This window comes from Lampetra planeri, chromosome 53 (genome assembly GCF_965212315.1).
Source record: "Lampetra planeri chromosome 53, kcLamPlan1.2.h2, whole genome shotgun sequence".
Lineage (NCBI taxonomy): Eukaryota > Metazoa > Chordata > Hyperoartia > Petromyzontiformes > Petromyzontidae > Lampetra > Lampetra planeri.
Window position 1 is genome coordinate 988,367 of NC_136159.1, and position 25,059 is coordinate 1,013,425.

Below are 25,059 nucleotides of genomic sequence, written 5' to 3' on the forward strand. Positions count from 1 at the left end.
CAAGTGGCTCTCTCTCTCGCCTCTCTCGCCTCTCGCTCTCTCCCCGGGGCGTGGGAGAGCGGAGGAGAGGGGGGTGCGGGGCAGGGGAGCACCCGGCGAAGGGATACCAGGGGGCCCGTTGGGGAGTGTACGCGACAGGGGTGTGAAACCATCGCCTTTCCAAGGACCGAATACGACATTCAAGTATCTTTGGCGCAGTGCTGAGATTAACTAGCAGCTATGAATGCCGGCAAGGCAAACGAGGCAGTGGGTGGCCTGGACCACGCACACCCGGCCGCCTTTGTCTCTCCAGTGGCCATGTTTCACACATCGCACCAGGTACTCGTTTGAGGCCGAGTCGACCTAGGAGAGGCCCAGGGCTGGTTCATATATTTACTGTCACTTGTGTTGGCCGTGAGCAGGAATCGAATTCGGGTAGCCGGGTTTGTAGTGCGCTAAACCGCTGCGCCACCACCCTCCACTTTGGCAGAAACCACGCGTGAACACACACACGCACCGCGGCGTCATCCAACAACACGAACAATATATTCCCGCACGAGTACCTGATGAGTGCGGCGAGGATGCTCGCCGTGACGTGTGGTTCAATACTCACCACAGTAGGAACCGGGGGCGGACTGCCGAATTGGAACCGCAAACCCCTGTAACAAGTGGCGAACGCACGACCGCTGGGCCGTGTCGCCCGCCCCAAGGTAGTGTCCACCACCCCAAAGAGTCCTCCGGTAAGATCAAACTACGATAAGGACCGCCAAGGCGTGTCCAGCAGAAACGCTGCACGAGAAGCCTCGCCAAGAAGCGTCCACCGGGAGTGTCCACCGTAGAATGACCACCCCTAGATGGTCCGCTGGGGGATGTCCACCAGCGGTGTCCGCCGTAAGGTGCCTCTTCACAGGGTCTGCCTAGGAGGGTCTACCAGGGGCGTGTCCAACAGTGTTGTCCACCAGGAGTGTCTGCCTGGGGTATCCACCACATACTGCCTACCAGGGGGGTTGTCCACCAGTGTTGTCCACCAGGAATGTCCACTTGGGGTGTCCACCGGAAATGCTGTAGCAGGACCTGGCAGTGTCCACCTGGCAGTGTCCACCAGGCGTTAACCCGGGACGGTCCGGCAGCCCCCAGGAAGTTGCGGTTCATTTGGTGCGTTGGGAGCGCTCCTCAACGCGGTCGCCTGGCTAATTGGCGATGACCAATTGGCGATGACCAATTGGCGATGGCCAATTGGCGATGGCCAATTGGCAATGGCCAATTAGCGATGACTAATTACGTCGGCCCTCCATAACAAGCAAAGAGACCTCCAAAGGCCGCCGCGTCAGCGGAGCGAGGGAGTTCGCGGGCCCCTGCCAGGGGGCGAGCGTCCCACAGAACGGCCGTAGAGGCCCAGGCCTGGCGGGGAGTGCACAGGCCCGTAACCCGTGGTTACCGGCGGAGGACGCCGCTCTCTGGCTCGCTTGTGACGTCGCTGCGGTTCGGCCACGACCAGGAGGTGGCGGTACGGCAGTGGATTCTTAAATCTATCTGTGCAGAGCTGTGTGGAATATTACACGATCTGAGTTCGCTCAGTGGGCGGGTGGACATCAGTGGCCGAGAGTGATATCTGGCGCACGCACTAACCGGCGTGGTGAAATATGGTTGATCGACAGAGGGCTGTAAATGATAACAGCTAAGAGATACCACTGGCTTCGCATCTCTCATGGCTGCTCAAGGTGGTCACGTGGCCAGCTGGCTCCTTGCGGGCCTATTCATCCGTCGTAGCAATGTGCGTTGTAAATTATCTCCAATTAGCACGTACGGTGCGAAGGAAGTTCAACATACATACATGCGGCTGACCCTCGGAGCGGAAGAGCCTCTGTTGCTGTCGATGTGCCACGGTGGCGAGATGGTAACTCCCTCGCCTGGTATACAGGAGGTCGTGGGTTCGATTCTGAACCCTGACGCCTGCGTATTTGAAATTGGCGGTGTCTTTCTCCCCATAGTCGCGTGGATTTTTTCACCAGGTCCTCCGGGGTTTCCCTCCACGTTGAGAATCAACACGCGTTTAGAGTAATTGGCCGCTTGAAATTTCCACATGATTCGACACTTCGTTGAGCTATAATTTTTGGCCAGGTCGCTTCTGAAAAAGAGCTACATAGTTCAGTGGGCCTTACCTGGTAAAATAATAAAAATGTTTAGTTTTAGTTTACATACTCACAAGATATGTCTAACAAGAGGTGAAGGTGCAGCCCTGCAATTGCTTTGCTCACGCCACTGCTTGCGGAAAGGGTCCTCCAACTTAGAGCCAGCTCTCGTGGGGTGTATTTAGTCTACTCGCCCACGTTCATCTCACGTGGTCGGGGGAACAGGTGAGCGTGCCCACACTTCACGCCACCATCACACGCCGCCCGACCTGCCGATGATAGACTCAACCGTTGCGAGTGAACCCATTCACACCGCTGGGTGGATACGGGCCGATGGGAGAGGGAGGAGGAAGGGCTCGAATTAAAAAAAACATGCGCCAATGTTTGAGCCGCCGCGCCGGGTGATTGGGATCGAGACGTCGATCTTCTGGGCTGCACTTCCAGCGTGGCTGCTCGCCACCACACAGCGTCCACGGCGTAGCGGCCGCTCTCCTGTTACCGAACCTTTGCTGCATTATTCATCGAGGCCACGGCGGCCTCCATCCCGAGCTGGGGCCTGTGGTCCGTGTCCTGTGTCGCTAAACCCTCGTGAGCAATACGACTTGGCAAGGGGACCTCGTGGACCACGGTTCAAGAGAAATGAAAATATAAATAAACCCACAGCCTGCCACCCCGGAGTGCCAGTCGGCTCGTAAAACCCAAGAAGCGACAGCGGGGGTCACTGAACCCTGACAGACACCGTCATAAACCCCCCCCCACCACCACGATGTAGTCGTGCCGGCCGAACCAACTTCACCGCGTGGGACGCGCCGCGACCCTCGCCATAAACCCTGCCCTGATGTCATCATAATGGTCTCGGCGAGTCTGTGAGGTCGGCAGGTCATCAGCATTGATGCAAGCAAGCCTGGCCACTGCTGCTCATGATTATGAGACGCTGCGTGTCGAAGCCGATCCTCGCCTGGAACATCGGGCAGTTCGCCAGCATTAATACAAGCAAGCCTGACTCTCTCTCACTCACTCATCCACGCGCTCACCCACTTAATCACCCGCTCATTCACTCAGTCATCCACCCACTTACTCAGCCACCCATCCACTCGTTCACCCACTCACCCATCCATCCACTCACCCATCCATCCACTCACCCACTCGCTCAATCATTCACTCACCCACTCATTCACTCACTTACCCACCCACTCACTCAATCATTCACCCAGGTTGCTCTTGCAAATGAGACTCATAAATGTGGTATATTGAGTTCTCACCCTGGTTAAACAAAATAAACTTTAAAATGAAACTCACTCACCCACCAACTCGCCTCCTCATCCACCCACCCACCCACCCACCAACCAACCAACCAACCCACCCACCAACCAACCAACCAACCCACCCACCAACCAACCAACCAACCCACCCACCAACCAACCCACCCACCCACCAACCCACCCACCCACCAACCCACCCACCAACCCACCCACCCACCAACCCACCCACCCACCAACCCACCCACCCACCCACCAACCCACCAACCCACCCACCCACCCACCAACCCACCCACCCACCCACCAACCCACCCACCCACCCACCAACCCACCAACCCACCCACCCACCCACCCACCCACCAACCCACCCACCCACCAACCCACCCACCCACCCACCAACCCACCCACCCACCCACCAACCCACCCACTCAATAACCCACCCACTCAATCATTCATCCACTCACATTTACCCATTCAGTCATTCACCCAATCACTCACCCACTCATTCACCCAATCACTCACCCACTCATTCACTCGCCAACCAATCCACCCACCCACTCAATAATTCACCTATTCACCCACTCACACATTCACGTACCCATCCACTCGCTCAAGCATTTACCCAGATTACTCTTGCAAATCAGAATATCAGCGTCTCGTCCGAGTTCTCACCGTGATTAACAAAATCAACTTGACTGAACCTTGACCCGGTGTTACCTGGGCGGCGTTGAGACCAGGCAATGCGCTGGCTGACTCGAGGGTTTTGCGTAGAATGGAATGAGTTACCCGGATAATAGGGTTACGACGCTGGTAAATGGGTAATGAATGGGATGGCGTGGGGTATGATAATGGGTAACCGGGGTAATGGGCGGTAATGAGGCGTTGTGCCCCGCGGGTGAAGGGGGGGGGCTGGCTCGGGTTACCGGTTCGGCGCTCTGCCCGCAGCAACGGCCCCCACCCACCACCCCGGCACCTTGTGGTGTCGCTTACAGCCGGGCCCCCACTCGCCCGCCCGCTCACACACGTCACGCCCACACCACGCCACGCCCACACCACGTCACGCCCACGCCACGCCCACACCACGTCACGCCTACGCCACGCCTACTGTGTGCATCACGTCCAGGCACGCACGGCGCACGCGTGGCGGGCACCCGCGTAATGTCGCTCTTACATAACAATCATCATAACCATCATCATCATAACCATAATCACCATAATCATCATCATCATAACCATCATCATAACCATCATCATAACCATCATCATAACCATCATCATAACCATAATCATCATAATCATCATAACCATCATCATAATCATAATTATCATCATAACCATCATCATAATCATCACCATAATTATCACAATCATCATAATCACAATCATCATCATAATCATCATAATCCCCAATCGGTGGTGGCACCGGCTCTTCGGTGGAGGCTGTTGGGTCGCGTCGATATGAACGTCGCGTGGGTAACCCCGCCGCCACCGGGCGCAGCCAACTAGGAAGGTTCGTCGCGTGAACGGACCGCGCCAATTAGTTACTAGTTCAGCGTGTTGGAGAGTAAACCCACAGCCACGTTTACAATTCGAGTGCGACGTTTGGCTGGTGATTACAACAACAACCACAACCAGCTTCATCAGGCGATTTGCAGGAATTGTGTAAGGGTGACGTCACCACTGTGGTGGCCTATCAGACGTGAGGACCACAGCGGGGGGGGGGCAGTGTAGTCATGTAAGTTGTGTTCATCTGAGAATATGCCGCCCCTGTCATTGGTTGGGTCACTCACAATGCATCAACACACACAAAGTATGGACATAATGTGGTGGAGGGGGGTGAACGACACATTTATATTGACACGATCTAACCCAACAAATCTTTATTATGGATAGCATTGGTGGCGGTAGCCTGCTACTACAATACGACGAGGCGTTAAACGGCGCCTGCTTACACAGACCCTGTCGAGACGCTGGTGCAAAGTGGAAATTCCACATTCCCATGGTGGTGGGGAGGGTGTCCACAAGGACAATCCGCTGCTGACCTCCGCCACAAAGTGGTATTTGTTTTTATCGACCCTGGAGGGAGGGAGGGAGTGATGATGATGGGCTGAGTCAACCTCCACCACAATCATGATGTGAACTCGCAAGCTGCCGATTTGCGACCTGCTGCCCTCCGCCCGGGTCCACAGTCGTCCCGTACAGGCCTTGTCAGCCCGCTGCCGCATGAAGGCGGTCTCCCCCTACACCGTTGCGGGGTTGTTTGACCATACTTCACCATGCTGGTCGAGTGGGGATTGGTGAAGAAGGGGAAGCCGAGACCGGTTCAAGATAAACGCTCGCCACCGAAGTTAATAGCCCGGGAATCGAACACGGGATGGACAGCCACGCTGTGCGGGTCACGTGGCAGGGTGTGTGGAGAGCGTGGGGAGCGGTGGTGCAGTTGTTAGCGCGCTGAGATACAAACCCGGCCAACACCAGCTACGATTATCTGAACCAGTGTGGGCCTCCTCTAGGTTGACTCGGCCTTAAGCGAGTACCTGGTGTGGTGTGTAAACATCAGCACTGGGGAGACATGGTGCTGGCCACCCACCCTCTAGTGTGGCGTGCCGTCCTTCGTAGGTGCTCGCTCACAGCACTTGCCCCAAAAGACTGTTGAAGGCTACACGGGGGATCTTTGTCTTTGTGCTGAGAGCGGCTGTGCGTGCGGAGGGCCCCCACGCCCACACTGCTCAACCCCCTCCCCCTGAGGGCCACCCAGCCGTGACTGCACCACCCGGGCACCCTGCACCCTGCACCCAGCCTCACACACACCCAGCCTCACACACACACAGCCTCACACACACACAGCCTCACACACACACAGCCTCAGACACACACAGCCTCACACACACACAGCCTCACAGACACCCAGCCACACAGTCACCCAGCCTCACAGCCTCACAGACACCCAGCCTCACACACACCCAGCCTCACACACACCCAGCCTCACAGACACCCAGCCTCACAGACACCCAGCCTCACACACACACAGCCTCACACACACACAGCCTCACAGACACCCAGCCACACAGTCACCCAGCCTCACACACACACAGCCTCACAGACACTCAGCCTCACACACACCCAGCCTCACACACACACAGCCTCACAGACACCCAGCCACACAGTCACCCAGCCTCACAGACACACAGCCTCACAGACACCCAGCCTCACAGACACCCAGCCTCACACACACCCAGCCTCACACACACCCAGCCTCACACACACCCAGCCACACACACACCCAGCCTCACACACACCCAGCCACACACACACCCAGCCTCACACACACCCAGCCTCACACACACCCAGCCACACACACACCCAGCCTCACAGACACCCAGCCTCACACACACCCAGCCTCACACACACCCAGCCTCACACACACCCAGACTCACACACACAGCCTCACAGACACCCAGCCTCACACACACCCAGCCTCACAGACACCCAGCCTCACACACACCCAGCCACACACACCCAGCCTCACACACACCCAGCCTCACACACACCCAGCCACACACAACAACAACAACCGCCATTCGCCACTAAGTGGCGGTGACGTCACCACGACGCTTGTGCCAGGCCATGTGCACCTTGAGGCCACGTGAAGTGTCGAACGCCCGCTGGCAGGAGGTCACGGGGCAGACCCAGGTGCCACGGGTCGACTGACCGAGATGACCGAGATGACTGGCTGATGCACCACCTGTGCCCCCTACTGTGCCAACTTGCTGTGCTTTAGCCACCCGGCGCTCCGCTCGTTGTTGTGAGCGTCGCTCCTCCGCCCTCCGTTGTTGTTGGAGGGCGACTGCCTCCAACTGCCCAGTAGCGTCCTTCACGAGCCTCCTCCACTGAGGCCGATCTTGACACCGCTGGTACCAGTCATCGGCAAGTCCACTCAGCTCCACGTCCTCCTGTACCACATCACTCCATCTCTTCTCTAGCCCGTGCCGCGCCCGTTTAGCCCCCTCGATCCGGCCGAACAAAAGCTGTTTAGGCATGCGGTGGCTGGGCATGCGGGCTACATGACCCAGCCAACGCAGCCTTGCCTGCCGGAGGAGCTCACTGATGGGACTTTGCCCAGATCTTTCAAGGACTTGTGAGCTCCTCACACAATCCAGCCTGGTTAAACCCAGGATGGATCGTAGGCAGGCCAGCCTAAATGTTTCCAACCGGCGAAGATGCTCCACTAGGGGGGTCCACGTTTCGCAAGCGTAGAGAAGGGAGGGAATGACCGTGGCCGAGAAGACCTGAAGCTTCGTGCGGAGCGACAGACCAGGTAGCTTCCACACAGCGTTACGCAACCGATGAAAAGATATTGCCGCTCGACTGATTCGGAGTGAGACCTCTGCTGATAAACTGGAGCCGGTCATGAGCACACTGCCCAGGTATGGGAAACTCTCTACTCTCTCCACAACTGCCCCATCACCGATTGGGAGTTGTGGGGGCGGAGTGCCCGATGGTACAAAATACCCAGGCAGGTGCTTAGTTTTGGTGGGGCTGATGGTAAGGCCCCACCTCTTGGTGGCACACTCCAGTCTCAGCAGCAGCGTCTCCAACTCCTCTTCTGAATGAGCAGCTATTACCAAATCATCGGCATACATAACGTGGTTGACCAATAGGGAGCCATCCCTTGATCGCACCCGGGCGTCGATCAGCCTCCCATTATATCTGTACCAAATGGTAATTCCCCCGGTACAGCTATTGAAGGCTTCACGAACTACGCAGTCGAAATAGATGTTAAATAATGTGGGAGCCAGAGGACATCCCTGTCGCACCCCAAGGTGTACAGGGAAAGGCTCCGACTCCCGGCCTCACACACAGCCTCACACACACCCAGCCTCACACACACAGCCTCACAGACACCCAGCCTCACACACACCCAGCCACACACACCCAGCCTCACACACACCCAGCCTCACAGACACCCAGCCTCACACACACAGCCTCACAGACACCCAGCCTCACAGACACCCAGCCTCACAGACACCCAGCCTCACACATACCCAGCCACACAGACACCCAGCCTCACAGACACACAGCCACACAGACACATAGCCTCACACACACCCAGCCTCACAGACACCCAGCCTCACACACACCCAGCCTCACAGACACCCAGCCTCACACACACACAGCCACACAAACACCCAGCCACACAGACACCCAGCCACACAGACACCCAGCCTCACAGACCTCCACTGACTAACGCTAAGTTACGTTCACTCAAGATCTCTTTCTCCGCTGTCTGAATGTTCAGTCACCCAGACTGGAGAATATCCGAGTGTCTAGGTTAGTCTCGCTTCTGTCAGGTGTCTGGTCAGGCAGTACTGAGTCAGTCAGTCAGTCACTTAGCCAGTCAGTCAGTCAGTGCTGAGGCAGTCAGTCAGTCAATACTGAGTCAGTCAGTCACTCAGTCAGTACTGAGTCAGTCAGTACTGAGTCAGTCAGTCACTCAGTCAGTATTGAGTCAGTCAGTCAGTCACTCAGTCAGTCAGTACTGAGTCAGTCAGTCCGTCAGGTCGTCCCGTGAGTCTGAGACTGACTAGCGAGCCAGTTGGCTGTCTAGCTGCCAGGCACGGTGGCTGACTGAATGACTAACTAGCGAACTCGATTGATCACCTGACCTTATCGGCTATCGAACTTCGACTGGTTGGCTGACGTAACTGAAAGACTGACTGACTTACCGACTGAACGACTGGCTGGCTGATGGACTGGCTGACTGGTTCACTGATGGACTGGCTGGCTGTTTAACTGGTTCACTGATGGAATGGCTGAGGACTCAAGGCACCCAACCCTCCCGTTTCCCGGCTACACGCGTGTGTGCATGTGTGTAGTCGTCCTTGTCTTGTTGGTTTTTGGCCGAAGCACTCTCCCTGTCTCTCCTCCCTCTCTCTCCCCTTCTCATGTGTTGCTCTCTCTCTCTCTCTCTCTCTCTCCTCTCTCTCTCTCCTCTCTCTCTCTCTCTCTCTCCTCTCTCTCTTCTCTCTCTCTCCTCTCTCTCCGCCTGGGCTTGCTGCGTGGTGGAGCAGCCGTGCAGGAATGCGTAGCCAAGTCAAACACGGGGCCCCTCACCGCAGCCCCGCGGCCCCCCCTCCTCACCCCCCTCCCTCCATCACCCCCCTCCTCATCCCCCCCTCCTCACCCCCCCTCCTCACCACCCCCTCCCTCACCCCTCCACCTCTTCACCCCCTCCTCACCCCCCCCTCCATCACCCTCCTCCCTCACCCTTCTCCATCACCCCCCCACCTCACCCCCCTCCTCACCCCCCCCTCCATCACCCCCTCCTTCTTACCCCCCCCCCTCCTCACCCCCCTTCCATCACCCCCCCTCCCTCACCCTTCCTCACCCCCCCCCGCTCCCATTCAGATCTCAGATCTCCCTCATCACCATCACCCCCCCTCCCTCACCCCTACGCCCCCATCCAGATCTCCCTCATCATCACCACCATCACCACCACCACCATCACCACCACCACCATCACCACCACCACCATCACCACCATCACCACCACCACCATCGCCACCACCACCACCACCATCACCACCACCATCACCACCACCACCATCATGGTACTGCTCGACGATCCTCACCGTCCGCCCCTCGTCAGCTGGGTGGCGATGGCGGCTGTGCCGCTGCCTGCAGTAATCTGGCACCGTGGCGGCAGCAGTGGGGGTTGGTGGATCACACAGAGACGTTTGAGAAACTCCCTTCCCGTGGGAGTCGCGCAGTACAGAAAGTAGACTACTCGCCATCTGTTTCCATCTGTACGGGGATAGAGCGTTTCCCCCTCGCGTGTGTGCGCTTTCTCCGGGTGCTCCGGTTTCCTCCCACTGCCATATAAACGCACTCATCATTAATTGGCTGAAAAACAAAATCTTGAAGTTAAAAACACAATGTAGCAGGACCCTTCTGAAAGAGAGTCCCATGACACCGTTTGGCTTTCCTGCATAAATTATAATCATAATAATAATATTATTATATGCTCCTCTTCGCTTTACCTTGTGCCAGGAGTGCGTTATAGATTAGGGCAGGAGAGTCCTACAGCCAATGGTCCGGATGTGGCCCGCGATTCCGTTGCGTCCGAGCCGTCCCCTACTACTGCCAGACCGGTGCTGCACTCACCTTGTGCCACACAGGGGCAGCTGCCACCGGGGGTGCCCCTGCCTGCCGCAGGGCGCCTCGAGACGACGCACGGCATGGGAGGCACTGCGTGAATGATGGAATGACGACGACGATGATGACAATGGTGGTGGAGGCAGGGTGAGCGAGCGAGCGATGGCGTGGTGGCGCTAAGCTCACTCGTGCTCTCCCCTGCTCTCTCTCTCTCGGGCAGCGGTCAAGCCGCGGCTCCGCGCTGCTGGGCCACGTGTTTGCTCACCTCGACCTCGTGGAGAGCGACTACTTCGGCCTGCGCTACTGCGACAGCGGCCACCAGACGGTGAGGGCACTGCGGGATGCGCGCGTGACACACGCGTGACACACGCGTGTCGTGTACGCACAGCCACACTGACGTTTATGGCCCCATTTCAGGGTTTGATCGCACGGGGTACTGGCCACACCGAAGGCCGGATGCACCGGAGCCGCAGCCACACTGAGGCTCTGCCACACCGAGGCTTGGCCACACTGAGGCTCTGCCACACCGAGGCTCGGCCACACCGAGGCTTGGCCACACAGAGCGCCAGCCACACTGAGGCTCTGCCACACCGAGGCTCTGCCACACCGAGGCTCGGCCACACCGAGGCTCGGCCACACCGAGGCTCTACCACACCGAGGCTTGGCCACACCGAGGCTTGGCCACACAGAGCGCCAGCCACACCGAGGCTCTGCCACACCGAGGCTCTGCCACACCGAGGCTCTGCCACACCGAGGCTCTGCCACACTGTGTGCCTGGGAGACGTGGAATGATTGCAACTTGCCGACTAATTATACTAAAACCGATTCGTTTTAATTTAGTTTGAGATTTGAAACTGAACTTGCTGAAAGTGTGGTGATCTTTGGTCGGTCTGTCTCGTCTCCCGGGTGGGTATTCTCCAGGTATTCCTCCCAAGTGTAAGCACTTGTTAATTGGCCGATAACACCTGAATTAATAAAGGACCGCAGAGCTTGGGAAATAGTGGGGCCGCCTCGCACTGTGACTGCTGCTGCTGCCTCGCCGCTCGTCTGCGGTTCCTCCTTGTGTCTCTGAGTCGTCCTCTCTCTACGAGAGTGCCGAGCGCATTCCTTGCGGTGCTGGTGCAGAGTCACAAGTCGAAATTATTTGTCTTGCATTTTAAATATCATCATTATCATCATCATCACGTGAAGTCTTCGGTTCCTTGATCCCCAAGCAATTGAAGACGGGAGCTGTAGATAGTTTAAGACGTAGGCTTTCACGGCCAATATTATTCATAATTGAGGGTTTTTTTGTGGTTATATCTTGTAAATATAAACGTGTCATTAAACCCACCACCACTCGACACAGCCAATTAGTAACGTTTGTCACGTACACAAAACCAATTCGTTACTAGTTCAGCACACCGGTGTGTTGGGAGGGTAAACCCACAACATTAGTAGAGCTGTAGATGATGATGGTGGTGGCGATGATGACGATGATGAAAACGACGATGGTGGTGGCGGTGGCGGCAGCGGCGGCGGCGGCGGCGGTGGTGATGATTCACAGCCGGCTTAATCTCTTACCCAGGTGACAATTTAGTCCCCAGAAAAGCCACCGTGAACTTCCAGTATGCGTGTCAGGAAGCCGTCGCGCACAAAGGGACAATAAGGCCACGCGGCACAGCGGGCTGGGCACCCCGTCGGCCGTGCGGCCACCTCGCGGCCCGAGCCCTGCTCGTGAGCGACTGTGAGCCACCCCACCCCGCGCCACCATCGCCAACGCCGCCATTGTCGTGACGAGGGGAGGGCCCGGCCAGGTTTCAATGCTTGGGGGTGGAAAATCCGGTGATGTCATCGCACAGGTGCGGCACCACGAGGGTCAGGCACTGCGGGGTCACCCATTGTGTGTGGCCGGGAGTTTGTCTCTCCCCGTATCCGCTCACCACCCCACCCCCCGTGCCTACCGCTCACCCGTGTCCGCTCACCTAATCCTGCCTCTCGCCGCGAGCGACTGGGGTTGGGTCGCGGCTTCACGAGATCTCCGTGTCTCTCCCTGCGGCTGCGCCCTCCCTCCCTCCGCCACCCGGCGTGAGTTCTAATCTTCTAATTTTAGATCTCTCTCTCTGCTTGCCTTGTACCATCACGTGAGTGATGGATGGCAGTGCCCCACCCCCCGCCGGCCCTCGAGGTGATGACAGGGCAACAACCATAACCCTGACCGTGTTGTGCGCTGGGGTTTCTCCACATCGACACGCGCCTCGCTGAGTCAGAGTGGCAGCGCTGTTGTTTGCTTGCTTGCCCACTTTTGGGGGGCACCGTAAGCAAACAATAAATTGAACCCCCCACCCCCCCCCAACTTCTTCCAATTTATACGCAGCCCAGTAAACACCAGGCCGACGTTGGGCCGATGTTGGCTGGAAGCGTCAGCCCAACGTGGGCCCAACGTGGGCCCAGTAACCTTCGACGTGAACTGGGAACCCTCATGAGGATGAGAGGCGAGAGAAGACCGGTCTCAATCCTATGACCACCACCACCACCGCCGTGTTGCTTTCGGCTTTCACTTCCCTGTGGTCGCTGCCCTCTGGGTGCCACTCCAATGCCGGCCTCGGTCACCTGACCTCCGACTTCGCCCTGCACACCTTCCCCTCCTATTCACCAAGTTGCTTAACTTATCCTCCGCCACCCTGCACATGTGTCCCACCCTTAAGAATCTCCTATTCCGGATTACATCGACAGGAGCTTTCATGCCACGTTCTAGTTGAACCCGAAAGTTGGCTATCAAATGTCCAGCATCCTCAGCACCGGCTGTATTCAGCACCGGTAACCGCCGCCTCTGTGGGCCGCGCATAAACACACAAACAGCCGTCCCCTGACGTGCGGGGTGACCTTTTAGCAAAGCCTCGGCAAGGCCCATTCTTCTCAAACACAAAAAAATGTTAGTTCTTCAAACAAATGAAGCCCCTAAACTAAACAGGGATTGTGCAATACGAGGCAGGTGCCTGTTGACCCAAATTAAACACTTCCCTCGTCGCTACAGCCACCACTACAGCCACCACTACCACCGCCACTACCACCACCACAACCACCACAACCACCACAACCACCGCCACTACCACCACTACCACCACATCCACCACCACCACCACTCCCACCGCCACTACCACCACCACTACCACCACATCCACCACCACCGTTACCACCACCACCGCAACCACCACCACCGCAACCACCACCACGGCCACCCCCACCACCACCACCACCACTCCCACCACAACCACCGCCACCACCACCACTACCACCACCACTCCCACCACAACCACCGCCACTACCACCACCACCACTACCACCACATCCACCACCACCACCACTCCCACCACAACCACCGCCACTACCACCACTACCACCACATCCACCGCCACCACCACCGCAACCACCACTACTTCTGCCACCGGCGCCGTGCGGTTATTATCCGGCCGGGTGCAGGCCCATACTCGCCGGCGGGCGGCTGCTGTCTTTACCGCTGCGGCTGTGGGAGATTACCCCGGGCGCGAGTGCCGATTACGGTGATTACAGTGACCGTGGACTGACCGATGTAGCGACACGCCAGCCTCAATCATCGTCGTTGTCGGCCGCGGCGCGATGACATCAGTGCGTGTGCAGGCGCTAGGTCAGTGGTTCTCAAGCCTGGGGCCACGTGGACCCCGGGGGGCACGTGAGGTGATCTATAAACGCGTGAAATGATGTCATGCGGAACATGAGAGTCATTGGGTGACTAATCATGTATGAATCTGCCAATATAAACTAACTACGATAACATTTACATCTCTATGGTAACCTTTAACGATGTAAAAGGCCTTTCTAAATGAGCGTAACTGGCGAGCGCGAACAAATTTCGTTACGCTTGCAGAGCGTCCGTTGATTTGTTTTATTCACTTGCAGTTACTTCGCTAGTTAGTACGATACCTCACAACATGGACAACTGGTTAAAATATCGACGTTCATTATTCACACATTTATTTCTCAGAACCATGTTGGGTCAGGCAAGGAGGTTACTCGGTTTGAAGCAGCAATGGAGACTCGTGCATGAGAGATGGTGGCGTCTTGGCGGAGGCCTTCATCCAGCGGTGGAGTGACCATGGCCGATGATGTAAATAGTAATAAGTGTGCGCCAACCTCCGTGCTGTGGATTCCCCATCGCACGTCCGGATTTTGGATCCGTCACGTGGAGAGGGACAGACTCGGGCTCATGTCGTATTCTATGCTCTCCATTCCAGTTCTGTGTGGGACAACTGCAGCGATCGGGCCTCACCGTGGGGTGGCCGGCCCCCCTGCGTGGCCGCCTCATCTGCTGTGGCCCGAGTCCGATTTGGTCAGACCACTGTGCGGTCGGCCATCTGTGCGGTTCGAATCCAGCTGGGCCGGACCTTTGCATGGCAGGGACGCAGTGTGGCCGGCCCTTCTGTGAGGCTGACCCTCGGTGTGGCTGTCCATGTTCCGCTGTGAAGAGCACAGCGGCACCAGCGCGATATTTGTTTGGTGGACTCGCCGCCGGCTGGCGAGTGGTGAAGGCGTGCGTGCGGGCGATCGCGTGGGTGACGGCTGCGACCGCTCCTCACTCTGACCCTGCTAACTCTGTGCCCCGCGCCCCCCTCTCCATCTTCCGTTGTGTGACAGCACTGGCTGGAGCCTGACCGCAGCCTGGGAGACCATCGAGACCTCATGGAAAGTGAGTGTGCGGGGCTGTGTGTGTTGTGTGACTGCGTGTGTGTGACTGTGGGGAGCGGTGGTGTATCGGTTAGCGCTACGTTGCGCTATGAACTCGGCCATCCGGGTTCGATTCCCGCTCACGGCCAACACCAGTGACGATTATCTGAACCGATCCTGGGCCTCCCCGAGGTCGACTCCGCCTCAAATGAGTACCTGGTGCAGTGTGTAGTACACATCGCCACTGGGGAGACAATGGCAGCCGGGTGTGGTGTTGGCCACCTGCCCCCTCGTGTGCTGTTCTGGCCTTCATAGGTGCTCGCTAACAGCATTTGCCCCTAAAGTCTGTTTGGACTACACGGCGGAGCATGTGTGTATGCGTGTGTGAGGGAGTGTGTCTGTGAGTGTGTGTGAGTGTGTGAGTGTGTGTGAGTGTGAGTGAGTGTGTGTGTGTGCGGGTGTGTGAGTGTGTGTGAGTGTGTGTGTGTGAGTGTGTGTGTGGGTGTGTGAGTGTGTGTGAGTGTGTGTGTGTGCGTGTGTGTGCGGGTGTGTGAGTGTGTGTGAGTGTGTGTGCGGGTGTGTGAGTGTGTGTGAGTGTGCGTGTGTGTGCGTGCGTGTGTGTGCGGGTGTGTGAGTGTGTGTGAGTGTGTGTGAGTGTGTGTGCGGGTGTGTGAGTGTGTGTGTGTGAGTGAGTGAGTGTGTGTGAGTGTGTGTGCGAGCGTGAGCGTGACGGTGACCGCCTGCCTGCGTGTGACCTTGCGCAGCGGGACCGCCGTTCACGCTGTACTTTGGGGTGAAGTTCTACGCGCGGGACCCCTGCCAGCTCAAGGAGGAGATCACGAGGTGCGACGGCCATCACCCTCGCAGACGAGCGCCCGGCGCTCTCGTCCAGTGGCCCCCCGCGGCGGTGACGCCCCCCGCGGCGGTGACGCCCAGTGGCCCCCCACGGCAGTGACGCCCCCCGCGCCTCGCGTCGAGCAGGGCCCCGGCGTGGCAGCGCCCGGGGCGGTTTGCGTGCAGCTTTATCCTAAAAATATCGCCGACCCACACGCTCGCAGTGGAACCGTGAATTGGGCCAGAACGTCGATAATGTTGAATAATTACCTACAGGTCGCTCGGTTGGGATCGCACACTCCTGCTGAAATAAAGCCACGGCAGGACCCTCCTGAAAAAGAGTCTTGAGACTCGGTGAGGCTTTCCTGGGTAAATAAGCAACATATTTAACAATAAATAATAACCTGCATATGTCGAAGGCAGTGGCGGACCCGGGGGGGGGGGGGGGGGTGTGATAATCCCGCCCCCCCCCCTCACACCAAAATTGAGACCACCACCACCACCAGGCATTCCGGCCGGTGTGTTGTGTGTGTGCCGCCTTAGCACGGCGCTGTGGGTCGTCGCGAGAGTGTCGATGATGATGGGCCGTGTGCCGTGCTGAGCCGTGGTTGTTGCTGGGCGGGGGGGGGTGGTGCGTGGTGTGCCGCAGGTACCAGCTGTTCCTGCAGGTGAAGCAGGACGTGCTGCAGGGGCGGCTGCCGGTGACGCACGAGGAGGCGGCGCTGCTGGCGTCGTTCGCCCTGCAGGGTACGGCGGTGGCCCCGTGCCTCGTGTCTGTGTCCCGTGGCTCGTGTCTGTGTCCCGTGGCTCGTGTCTGTGTCCCGTGGCTCGTGTCTGTGTCCCGGTGCCTCGTGTCTGTGTCCCGTGGCTCGTGTCTGTGTCCCGTGGCTCGTGTCTGTGTCCCGTGGCTCGTGTCTGTGTCCCGGTGCCTCGTGTCTGTGTCCCGTGGCTCGTGTCTGTGTCCCGGTGGCTCGTGTCTGTGTCCCGGTGCCTCGTGTCTGTGTCCCGTGGCTCGTGTCTGTGTCCCGGTGCCTCGTGTCTGTGTCCCGGTGCCTCGTGTCTGTGACCCGTGGCTCGTGTCTGTGTCCCGGTGGCTCGTGTCTGTGTCCCGGTGCCTCGTGTCTGTGTCCCGGTGACTCGTGTCTGTGACCCGGTGGCCCACCCATCGCTTGAACGGACGTTGGCAACGATGAACCCGACTGCAGTGTTACTGAAATGTACGTTTTTGAGAACCAAGTCCGTTAGGACTGCTTTTAGTGTGTTTAGTTTGTTGTCCTTCCCCCGCACCTCCGATCAGCGCGGTTGGCTACGTACGGTGCGAAAGAAGTTCAACATACTCTACATGCTTTAAGTTCACTGCTGGATTGAACCATACTTCACCACGCTGGCTATTGCAGTCGTGGTCAAGGTGCCAGGGTAGTACAGAACGATTGGTTTTGCCACACCGCCCTCGACTGCACACAATGCCTATAGCGCCTGCTATTTGCGTGCAGGTTACCCATTCAAGAGACAATCCAGGCTCAAAGCTGCTTCGCATCAGAGGAATGATTGGATCAACAAATATGACTGGAATGTATATGGCGTTGCTTAAATGCCTCGGCAACTCGATGCGTCCTTTACGCCGCATCTCACCCGGACCATCGCCGCGCCCTTCGGCAGTCTTGGGCGAGGGGGAGCCGAGCGGCAGCTGTCCCCGTGCGACGCAGCGCGTCCGCAGCGCTGCAGGGCACGGATGTGTTTTTCTCCGCCAAGTCTTAGAGATGCGGTCGCATTTACACGCTTCGGGGCGTTGACGGGGCCTAGCAGGAGGGCTTTCTAAGCTCGTTGCAGTGGTTCGCGGTGCGAATCCGGCGGGTCGCCCTGGTTAACACCGCGGTGGTGCATATTAAGCGTTAAATTCTTCTACTACGCGCCCACTGCTTCGCTCAGAGTGTGCGTTCAAGATCCCCGTGATGTCGTGCACAAGAGTAGACCAGCGTGTGGCAACGTTCCGGTCAAAACTTGCCAAACTTGAGTAATCACACCGCAGATGAATTCCTCAAATGGGATTCAACGCGGCAACATCACTCCCTGCCGCAAAACGACTGCGGTCTGTCTGTGAAACACAGCGGTGCCTTTGTGGTGACGGCCTCGTGCGACACAAGTTTAGCTGCCACTGGCGGTGCCTCTAGGCCTGGACACGCAGCGACAGCAACTCCCGCTGCCGTGAAACCACTTCACGCTGCGTCTGTGAAACACGCGCCAGAAGCACGATCGTGCCAATACCACCGATACCGAATCGCGGTTATTGCTGCCTAAGTTCCAATTCGTGCTGCTGCTGTCGCTGTCGTCGTCACGGTTGTGCAGCCGAGCTGGGCGATTTCGACGCGGCGAAGGCCGCGCCGGGCTACGTGTCGGCGTTCCGCTTCGTGCCAGGGCAGACGGCGGAGGTGGAGGAGCGGGCCGAGGCCCTGCACGGCACCCTCACGTGAGTGTCGCCGCACTCGCCGCTCCCTCTGTTGCTGCCGCCGAGCCGGCACGGTGATCATCGCAGCATCGCCATCATCATCGTCATCATCGTCGTCATCATCGTCGTCATCATCATCGTCGTCATCATCATCGTCATCATCGTCGTCATCATCATCACCATCATCATCATCATCGTCATCATCATTGTCGTGACTTGAGATCGCTCCCCACTCGTGTATCCAACAAGTCCCGAAGCGCCAACACCAGAAGCCACTCTCCTCCCTCTGCTGGCTCTCTCCTCTTTATCGCTCTCCCTGCCCTCTTCCCTCTCATCGTTCTCACCTCCTCTGCCACCTCTCCCATGTTGCCTCTCCCCTATTCCCACTCCTCTGTCTCACCTCCCTCTCCTCCCTCACCTCACACTCTGCTCCTTCATCTGCTACGTTCTCTCTCCTCCCTCTCTCATCCCCCTTCTCTGCTCTCACCTCGTCCCTCTCTCCTCTCCACTCCTCCCCTCCTCCCTCTCATCGTTCTCTCCTCCTCTCCCCCCTCTCCCCTCCACAGCGGCCTCGTTCCTGCGGAGGCCGAGCTCCAGTTCCTGCGTCGCGCCCGGGCGCTCGACATGTACGGGGTGGACCTGCACCACGTCACGGTGAGCGCCAGCCTTGCCTCGCTCGCCTGGGGTCACCTGGGGTCAGCGACCTGCATCTCATCTCATTATGAAAGGAACACCCCCAGTGGCAGCTGTCCCTGCGCTGCACTGTGTGACTCAGCGCCTGGTGGCCTGTGAGTTGGCATTCGTCAGTTGCCAGGAAGGGGCAATGATTGCTCCTGCTGCTGCTGGGTGTTTGATCTCAAGTGAGTCATATTCGGTGTCCTTTTCGAATCTGGCTAATTTGGACCGTGACGCCGGCACACAACGGCCGCTCTTGCGAACGACATCACGGGATCTCCAACATCCACTGCGGGGGAGGCAGGCGGGTAACACACACCGCCACTGTGTTAACCGGGGTGACACACACCGCCACTGTGTTAACCGGGGTGACACACACCGCCGCGGTATTAACCGGGGTAACACACCGCCACTGTGTTAACCAGGGTGACACACACCGCCGCTGTGTTAACCGGGGTGACACACACCGCCGCGGTATTAACCGGGGTAACACACCGCCACTGTGTTAACCAGGGTGACACACACCGCCACTGTGTTAACCGGGGTGACACACACCGCCGCGGTATTAACCGGGGTAACACACCGCCACTGTGTTAACCAGGGTGACACACACCGCCACTGTGTTAACCGGGGTGACACACACCGCCGCGGTGTTAACCGGGGTGACACACACCGCCACTGTGTTAACCGGGGTGACACACACCGCCACTGTGTTAACCGGGGTGACACACACCACCACTGTGTTAACCAGGGTGACACACACCGCCACTGTGTTAACCGGGGTGACACACACCGCCGCGGTATTAACCAGGGTGACACACACCGCCACTGTGTTAACCAGGGTGACACACACCGCCGCTGTGTTAACCGGGGTAACACACCGCCACTGTGTTAACCAGGGTGACACACACCGCCACTGTGTTAACCGGGGTGACACACACCGCCGCTGTGTTAACCGGGGTAACACACACCGCCACTGTGTTAACCGGGGTGACACACACCGCCACTGTGTTAACCGGGGTGACACACACCGCCGCGGTGTTAACCGGGGCGGCCTGCCGGATTCGAGCCGCGAACCTCTGCAACGAGCGGCCACCGCGGCTAGCGCCGGGGCGGCGTCGTCAGCTGTTCCGTGCCGCCTGTGCCCCCCCCCCCCCCCCCCCCCAGGGTGAGCACCAGAGGGAGTACATGCTGGGGCTGTCCCCGACGGGCATATCGGTGTACCTGGGCAAGGCACAGGTGGCACACTACTTCTGGTGAGTCAGCACCACCAAACACTCACCCCTCACCACTCACCCCCCACCACGCACCCCCCCACCACTCACCCCCCTGCCTCCGGCTTTATCTGCTGGGACGTGGTCGCACCGCCGCCCCCCCCCCCCCCCCCACGACCAAATGGCACGAGGGTGGATTCTGACCGGATCGTGACCCCCTTCTCACCCCTCCCCCCTGCCCCCTGCCGCAGGCCCCGGATCACGAGGGTCAACTTTAAAGGGACCCAGTTTGAGCTGCGTGTGAGGGGCAAGGATGTGAGTAACCTCCGACCTTTCACCTTTCACCTCTCCCTCCGCTGCACTCTGCGTGTGCTCACCAACAGCACTGGGGGAGCTGCAGCTCGGCGGTTAGCGCTCCGCGCTACGAACCCGGCGGCCCGAGTTCTATTACCGCTCAAGGCCAACACCGGTGACGAATATGTGAACCGGACCTGGGCCTCCCCTAGGTCGGCTCAGCCTTGAGTACCTGATGTGATGTGTAAGCATCACCGCTATGAAGGCAAATGCGGCCGGGCGGAGGTGCCGGCCACCCATCCACCGCGTGCGCCGTGCCGGCCGTCGTAGGCGCTGCTCGCTCACGGCACTTGCCCCAGCGGTCCGCATAGGGCTACGTGGGGGACCTTTGCCTTTGTGCGCGCGCGACCACGGCCGTCGGCTTCCCAGAAGGAGGAGCGGCATTAGGGAAGCGCGACAGAAGCCACCGGGCTCCCCCGTGTGACCGCGTCGCGTGGTCCCCGTGCCGTCCGCAGGACAGCGAGACCTCCTACTTCTTCGAGTCGGCCACCAAGACGGCGTGCAAGCACCTGTGGAAGTGCTGCGTCGAGTTCCACACCTTCTTCAGGTGCCCCCTCCGCTCCCCCGGCTTCCCCCGCCGCACCCCCCGCTGGGGCCACGCGTACCCCTGGTGTCCATTTTTCTTACCCCGGGGCAAACCGAACCGCTGACCGCCGAGAGAGAGAATCTGAAGAACGCGAGCATTCGTGTGTTGCTGTTACGATCGCCCGCGGTTGGTGGGTGTCGTCGACCCCTTGTTAACCCCAAGCTGACACCGTCGCGACCCCATGGTGACCCGTGCTAACTCCACCACGACCCCGTGGTGACCCCGCGTTGACCCCTGTGCTAACTCCACCATGACCCCGTGGTGCCCCCGCGTTGACCCCTGTGCTAACTCCACCATGACCCCGTGGTGACCCCGCGTTGACACCTGTGCTAACCCCACCATGACCCCGTGGTGACCCCGCGGTGACCCCCGTGTCCCGGTTTTGCTCAGGCTGCCGGAAGCGCGGGGCCCTGAGGAGAGGCTCGCCCGGCGCCTCGGCAAGATGGGCTCGCTGGGCTCCCGGCACCACTACAGGTGCAGCACCAACACCGCCACCACCACCACCACCTACACGTGTACATTTATTTCTTTAGAACTGCTTTATGTATTAAGCACGATTTGCTAGATACGGTGCGAAAGAAGTTCAACGTACACACACCTCCCCGTGCCTCCCGCCCCCTATTGTGGTCGCGTAAAGTGTGGGTAATGCCCCCTTCTTCCAAGACAGCTGGTCAGCGTGGAAGAGTAGACCAAATACCACACTTAGAGCCCCCGCCGGTATAGGAGGCTCTTTCGCCAGCAGTGGCACGAGCGAGCGACGCGACTGCAGGGCTGCACCTTTACCTGTTACCCGACACTCGAGGGCATTTGTACTGACCACGCCGTGACTTGGGCCTGCCGCCGTGTGTTTGCACGTCCGTGCCGATCCGTGCGTTCGTCGCTCGCGTTCCACTGGAATCGGTTTCCGGGTTTACCGACTTGATCAAACCGGTAACCGTTTTTTACGCAAATGGTTACCGGTTTCTCGCCGTTGTCGTTTAACGCTCCTGGTTGAAATGCTGCTCCCCCCCCTCTGTGCCCCCCCCCCCCCCCACCTCTCCCGGCGCGGCCCCAGCGGCAGGACGGTGCTGCAGGTGGACCGGGAGCTGGCCAGCCGCCTGCCCCGGCCCAACCAGGTGGTGAGGCGCACGCGCAGCAAAACTTACCCCAAGCGGCTCCCCGCGGCGCAGCAAGGTAATGAGCGCGCGTGTTGCACCACACCGTCACCGCACCGTCACCGCACTGATCACCGTACCAACACCGTACCAACACTGTACCAACACCGTACCACACCATTGCCTCTCAACATAGCACCATCACTGCACGAGACTGCACCGTCACCGCACCGTCACCATCACCGCCCTACACTGCACCATCACCGCCCTACACTGCACCATCACTGCTCTACACTGCACCATCACCGCCCTACACTGCACCATCACCGCCCTACACTGCACCATCACCGCCCTACACTGCATCATCACAGCCCTACACTGCACCATCACCGCCCTACACTGCATTATCACAGCCCTACACTGCACCATCACCGCCCTACACTGCACCATCACCGCCCTACACTGCATCATCACCGCCCTACACTGCACCATCACCGCCCTACACTGCACCATCACCGCCCTACACTGCACCATCACCGCCCTACACTGCACCATCACCGCCCTACACTGCACCATCGCCGCCCTACACTGCACCATCGCCACCCTACACTGCATCATCGCCGCCCTACACTGCACCATCGCCGCCCTACACTGCATCATCACAGCCCTACACTGCACCATCACCGCCCTACACTGCACCATCACCGCCCTACACTGCACCATCACCGCCCTACACTGCACCATCACCGCCCTACACTGCACCATCACCGCCCTACACTGCACCATCACCGCCCTACACTGCACCATCACCGCCCTACACTGCACCATCACCGCCCTACACTGCACCATCACCGCCCTACACTGCACCATCACCGCCCTACACTGCACCATCGCCGCATGCCAGTTGTGTCGGATGTCCAGAGCGGCTGCGGTCAGCGTGGATCCAACGCGCGTGTCCGCCGGTGTACGTGCCGGTGCGTCTGCGTGTCTGTCCGTTCCCGTCCGCCTGCCCGTGTCGTCGCATCTCCGCCTCTGTGCACGTCGGTCTGTCTGCGTGGCGGCGTCTCTAGACGTCAAGAGCCCGCCTCAACAGGCGTCGCAGCGCGTGGAGGACACGAGCCGGAACGGAACGACCAAGATCCAGGCGCCGGCGCCAATCCGGAGGTTTGCGCCGTCACGCAGCCGCTGCAGCACCTGGGGGAGAGGTGGCAGCGGGATAATGGGCGCTTCAAGTGTGGCGTCGTGTGATGGTGTGGTGTGGTGGCATGTCGTTATTGTGTTGGTGTGGCGTGGCGTGGTGGTGTGGTGATGACGGTGCTGTGGTGGTGGTGGTGGTGGCGTGAGCTGGCGTGGCATCATGTGCATCTCTCCCCGCAGCTCCCAGATGCCCAAAGTGGACGGCAGCCCCGACGTTCATAGGAACCGCCCCAGTGCACCCTGGGAAGATGGCAGCACCAAGAGGTGCCGCCCACCCCCATCCCCCGTCCCCTGCCTCAGGAAAGCCTCACCGTGTCTCGAGACTCTTTTTCAGCAGAGTCCTACCAAGTTTTTGCAAGAAGGGGGCGACGTTGCTGCTCTGTGTGCGTGTGTGTGTGCGTGTGTGTGTGCGTGTGTGTGTGCGCGTGTGTGTGCGTGTGTGTGTGTGCGTGTGTGTGCGTGTGTGTGCGTAGCGGCCTGTTCACCGCCCAGGCCGAGCGGAACCAGTCGCCCAAGTTCCCGCACCAGAGGCGGCGGAACCCGTCGGGGAGCGACGGGGAGCCGGGCCGCAGGGGCCGCAGGAGGTGAGGGCCCCGCTCACGCCCCCCGCCTCGTCCGTTCGTGGGCAGATGGATGATGGGTGAACGATGAGTGAATGAATGAACGAGCCGGTGAGTGAAATCAATAAACGCATGAACGAGCGAGCGGATGAGCGACTGGACGGGCAGATGAGCAAACAGGCGACCGGGCGAGCGAGTGACCGGGCGAGTGGATGAGTGACCGGGCGAGCGAGTGACCGGGCGAGCGAGTGACCGGGCGAGCGAGTGACCGGGCGAGCGAGTGACCGGGCGAGCGAGTGACCGGGCGAGCGAGTGACCGGGCGAGCGAGTGACCTGGCGAGCGAGTGACCGGGCGAGCGAGTGACCGGGCGAGCGAGTGACCGGGCGAGCGAGTGACTGGGGTGGTGCCGCCGTGTGTCTCGGGCGCAGGCGCACGGGCGCGCAGAGCAGCGGCGACGACTCGGAGCCGTCGCGCCACCGCAAGCGAAGGTCGCGCACTTTTATCGATTTGCTATTTTATTTCTCATTTGGCGCCGACCGACGTCGCCGTGATATCGTGTTACCATGCCGCGCTCACATTGTGGCTCCCCGCTGCGCGTGCGCATGCATGTGCATGCGTGTGTGTGTGTGCGTGTGTGCGTGTGTGTGTGTGCGCGTGTGTGTGTCCGCGCATACCTCGGTCCCCGCTGTGTTGGCCGGCCCGTCGCCAGGTCCCACTCGCGTGGGGGGGCGCCGTCCAACGGCAGCGGCAACGAGTCGGAGGCCTCGGGGAAAGATCGGAGACACCGCGGCCGGTAACGGGGTCCACCCCATCCTCATCTCCGTCATCATCACCACCATCGCCACCATCGCCGCCATCACCATGATGATGTCCATGTCCTGCGTGTCCAT

The 25,059-nt window shown here is 59.3% G+C and overlaps 1 protein-coding gene across 7 annotated transcripts in view; it reads left to right on the top strand.

Annotated features, from left to right (window-relative positions):
* The window catches only part of EPB41L4A (erythrocyte membrane protein band 4.1 like 4A), a 43,355-nt gene that overhangs the window by 12,295 nt on the left and 6,001 nt on the right, over window positions 1-25,059 (top strand). For 2 of the 7 annotated variants that reach the window (XM_078617285.1, XM_078617286.1), the window contains exons 3-18: window positions 10,746-10,850; window positions 15,179-15,230; window positions 15,973-16,051; window positions 16,692-16,789; window positions 18,389-18,509; window positions 19,055-19,142; window positions 20,331-20,419; window positions 20,629-20,692; window positions 21,187-21,278; window positions 21,708-21,791; window positions 22,372-22,490; window positions 23,482-23,575; window positions 23,789-23,872; window positions 24,082-24,192; window positions 24,598-24,657; window positions 24,879-24,962. In XM_078617285.1, coding sequence (XP_078473411.1) covers window positions 10,746-10,850; window positions 15,179-15,230; window positions 15,973-16,051; window positions 16,692-16,789; window positions 18,389-18,509; window positions 19,055-19,142; window positions 20,331-20,419; window positions 20,629-20,692; window positions 21,187-21,278; window positions 21,708-21,791; window positions 22,372-22,490; window positions 23,482-23,575; window positions 23,789-23,872; window positions 24,082-24,192; window positions 24,598-24,657; window positions 24,879-24,962 — 1,424 coding nt within the window. The remainder of the gene's footprint in view (window positions 1-10,745; window positions 10,851-15,178; window positions 15,231-15,972; window positions 16,052-16,691; window positions 16,790-18,388; window positions 18,510-19,054; window positions 19,143-20,330; window positions 20,420-20,628; window positions 20,693-21,186; window positions 21,279-21,707; window positions 21,792-22,371; window positions 22,491-23,481; window positions 23,576-23,788; window positions 23,873-24,081; window positions 24,193-24,597; window positions 24,658-24,878; window positions 24,963-25,059) is intronic. The other 5 variants (XM_078617287.1, XR_013588551.1, XM_078617288.1 and 2 more) reach the window with 5 other exon arrangements.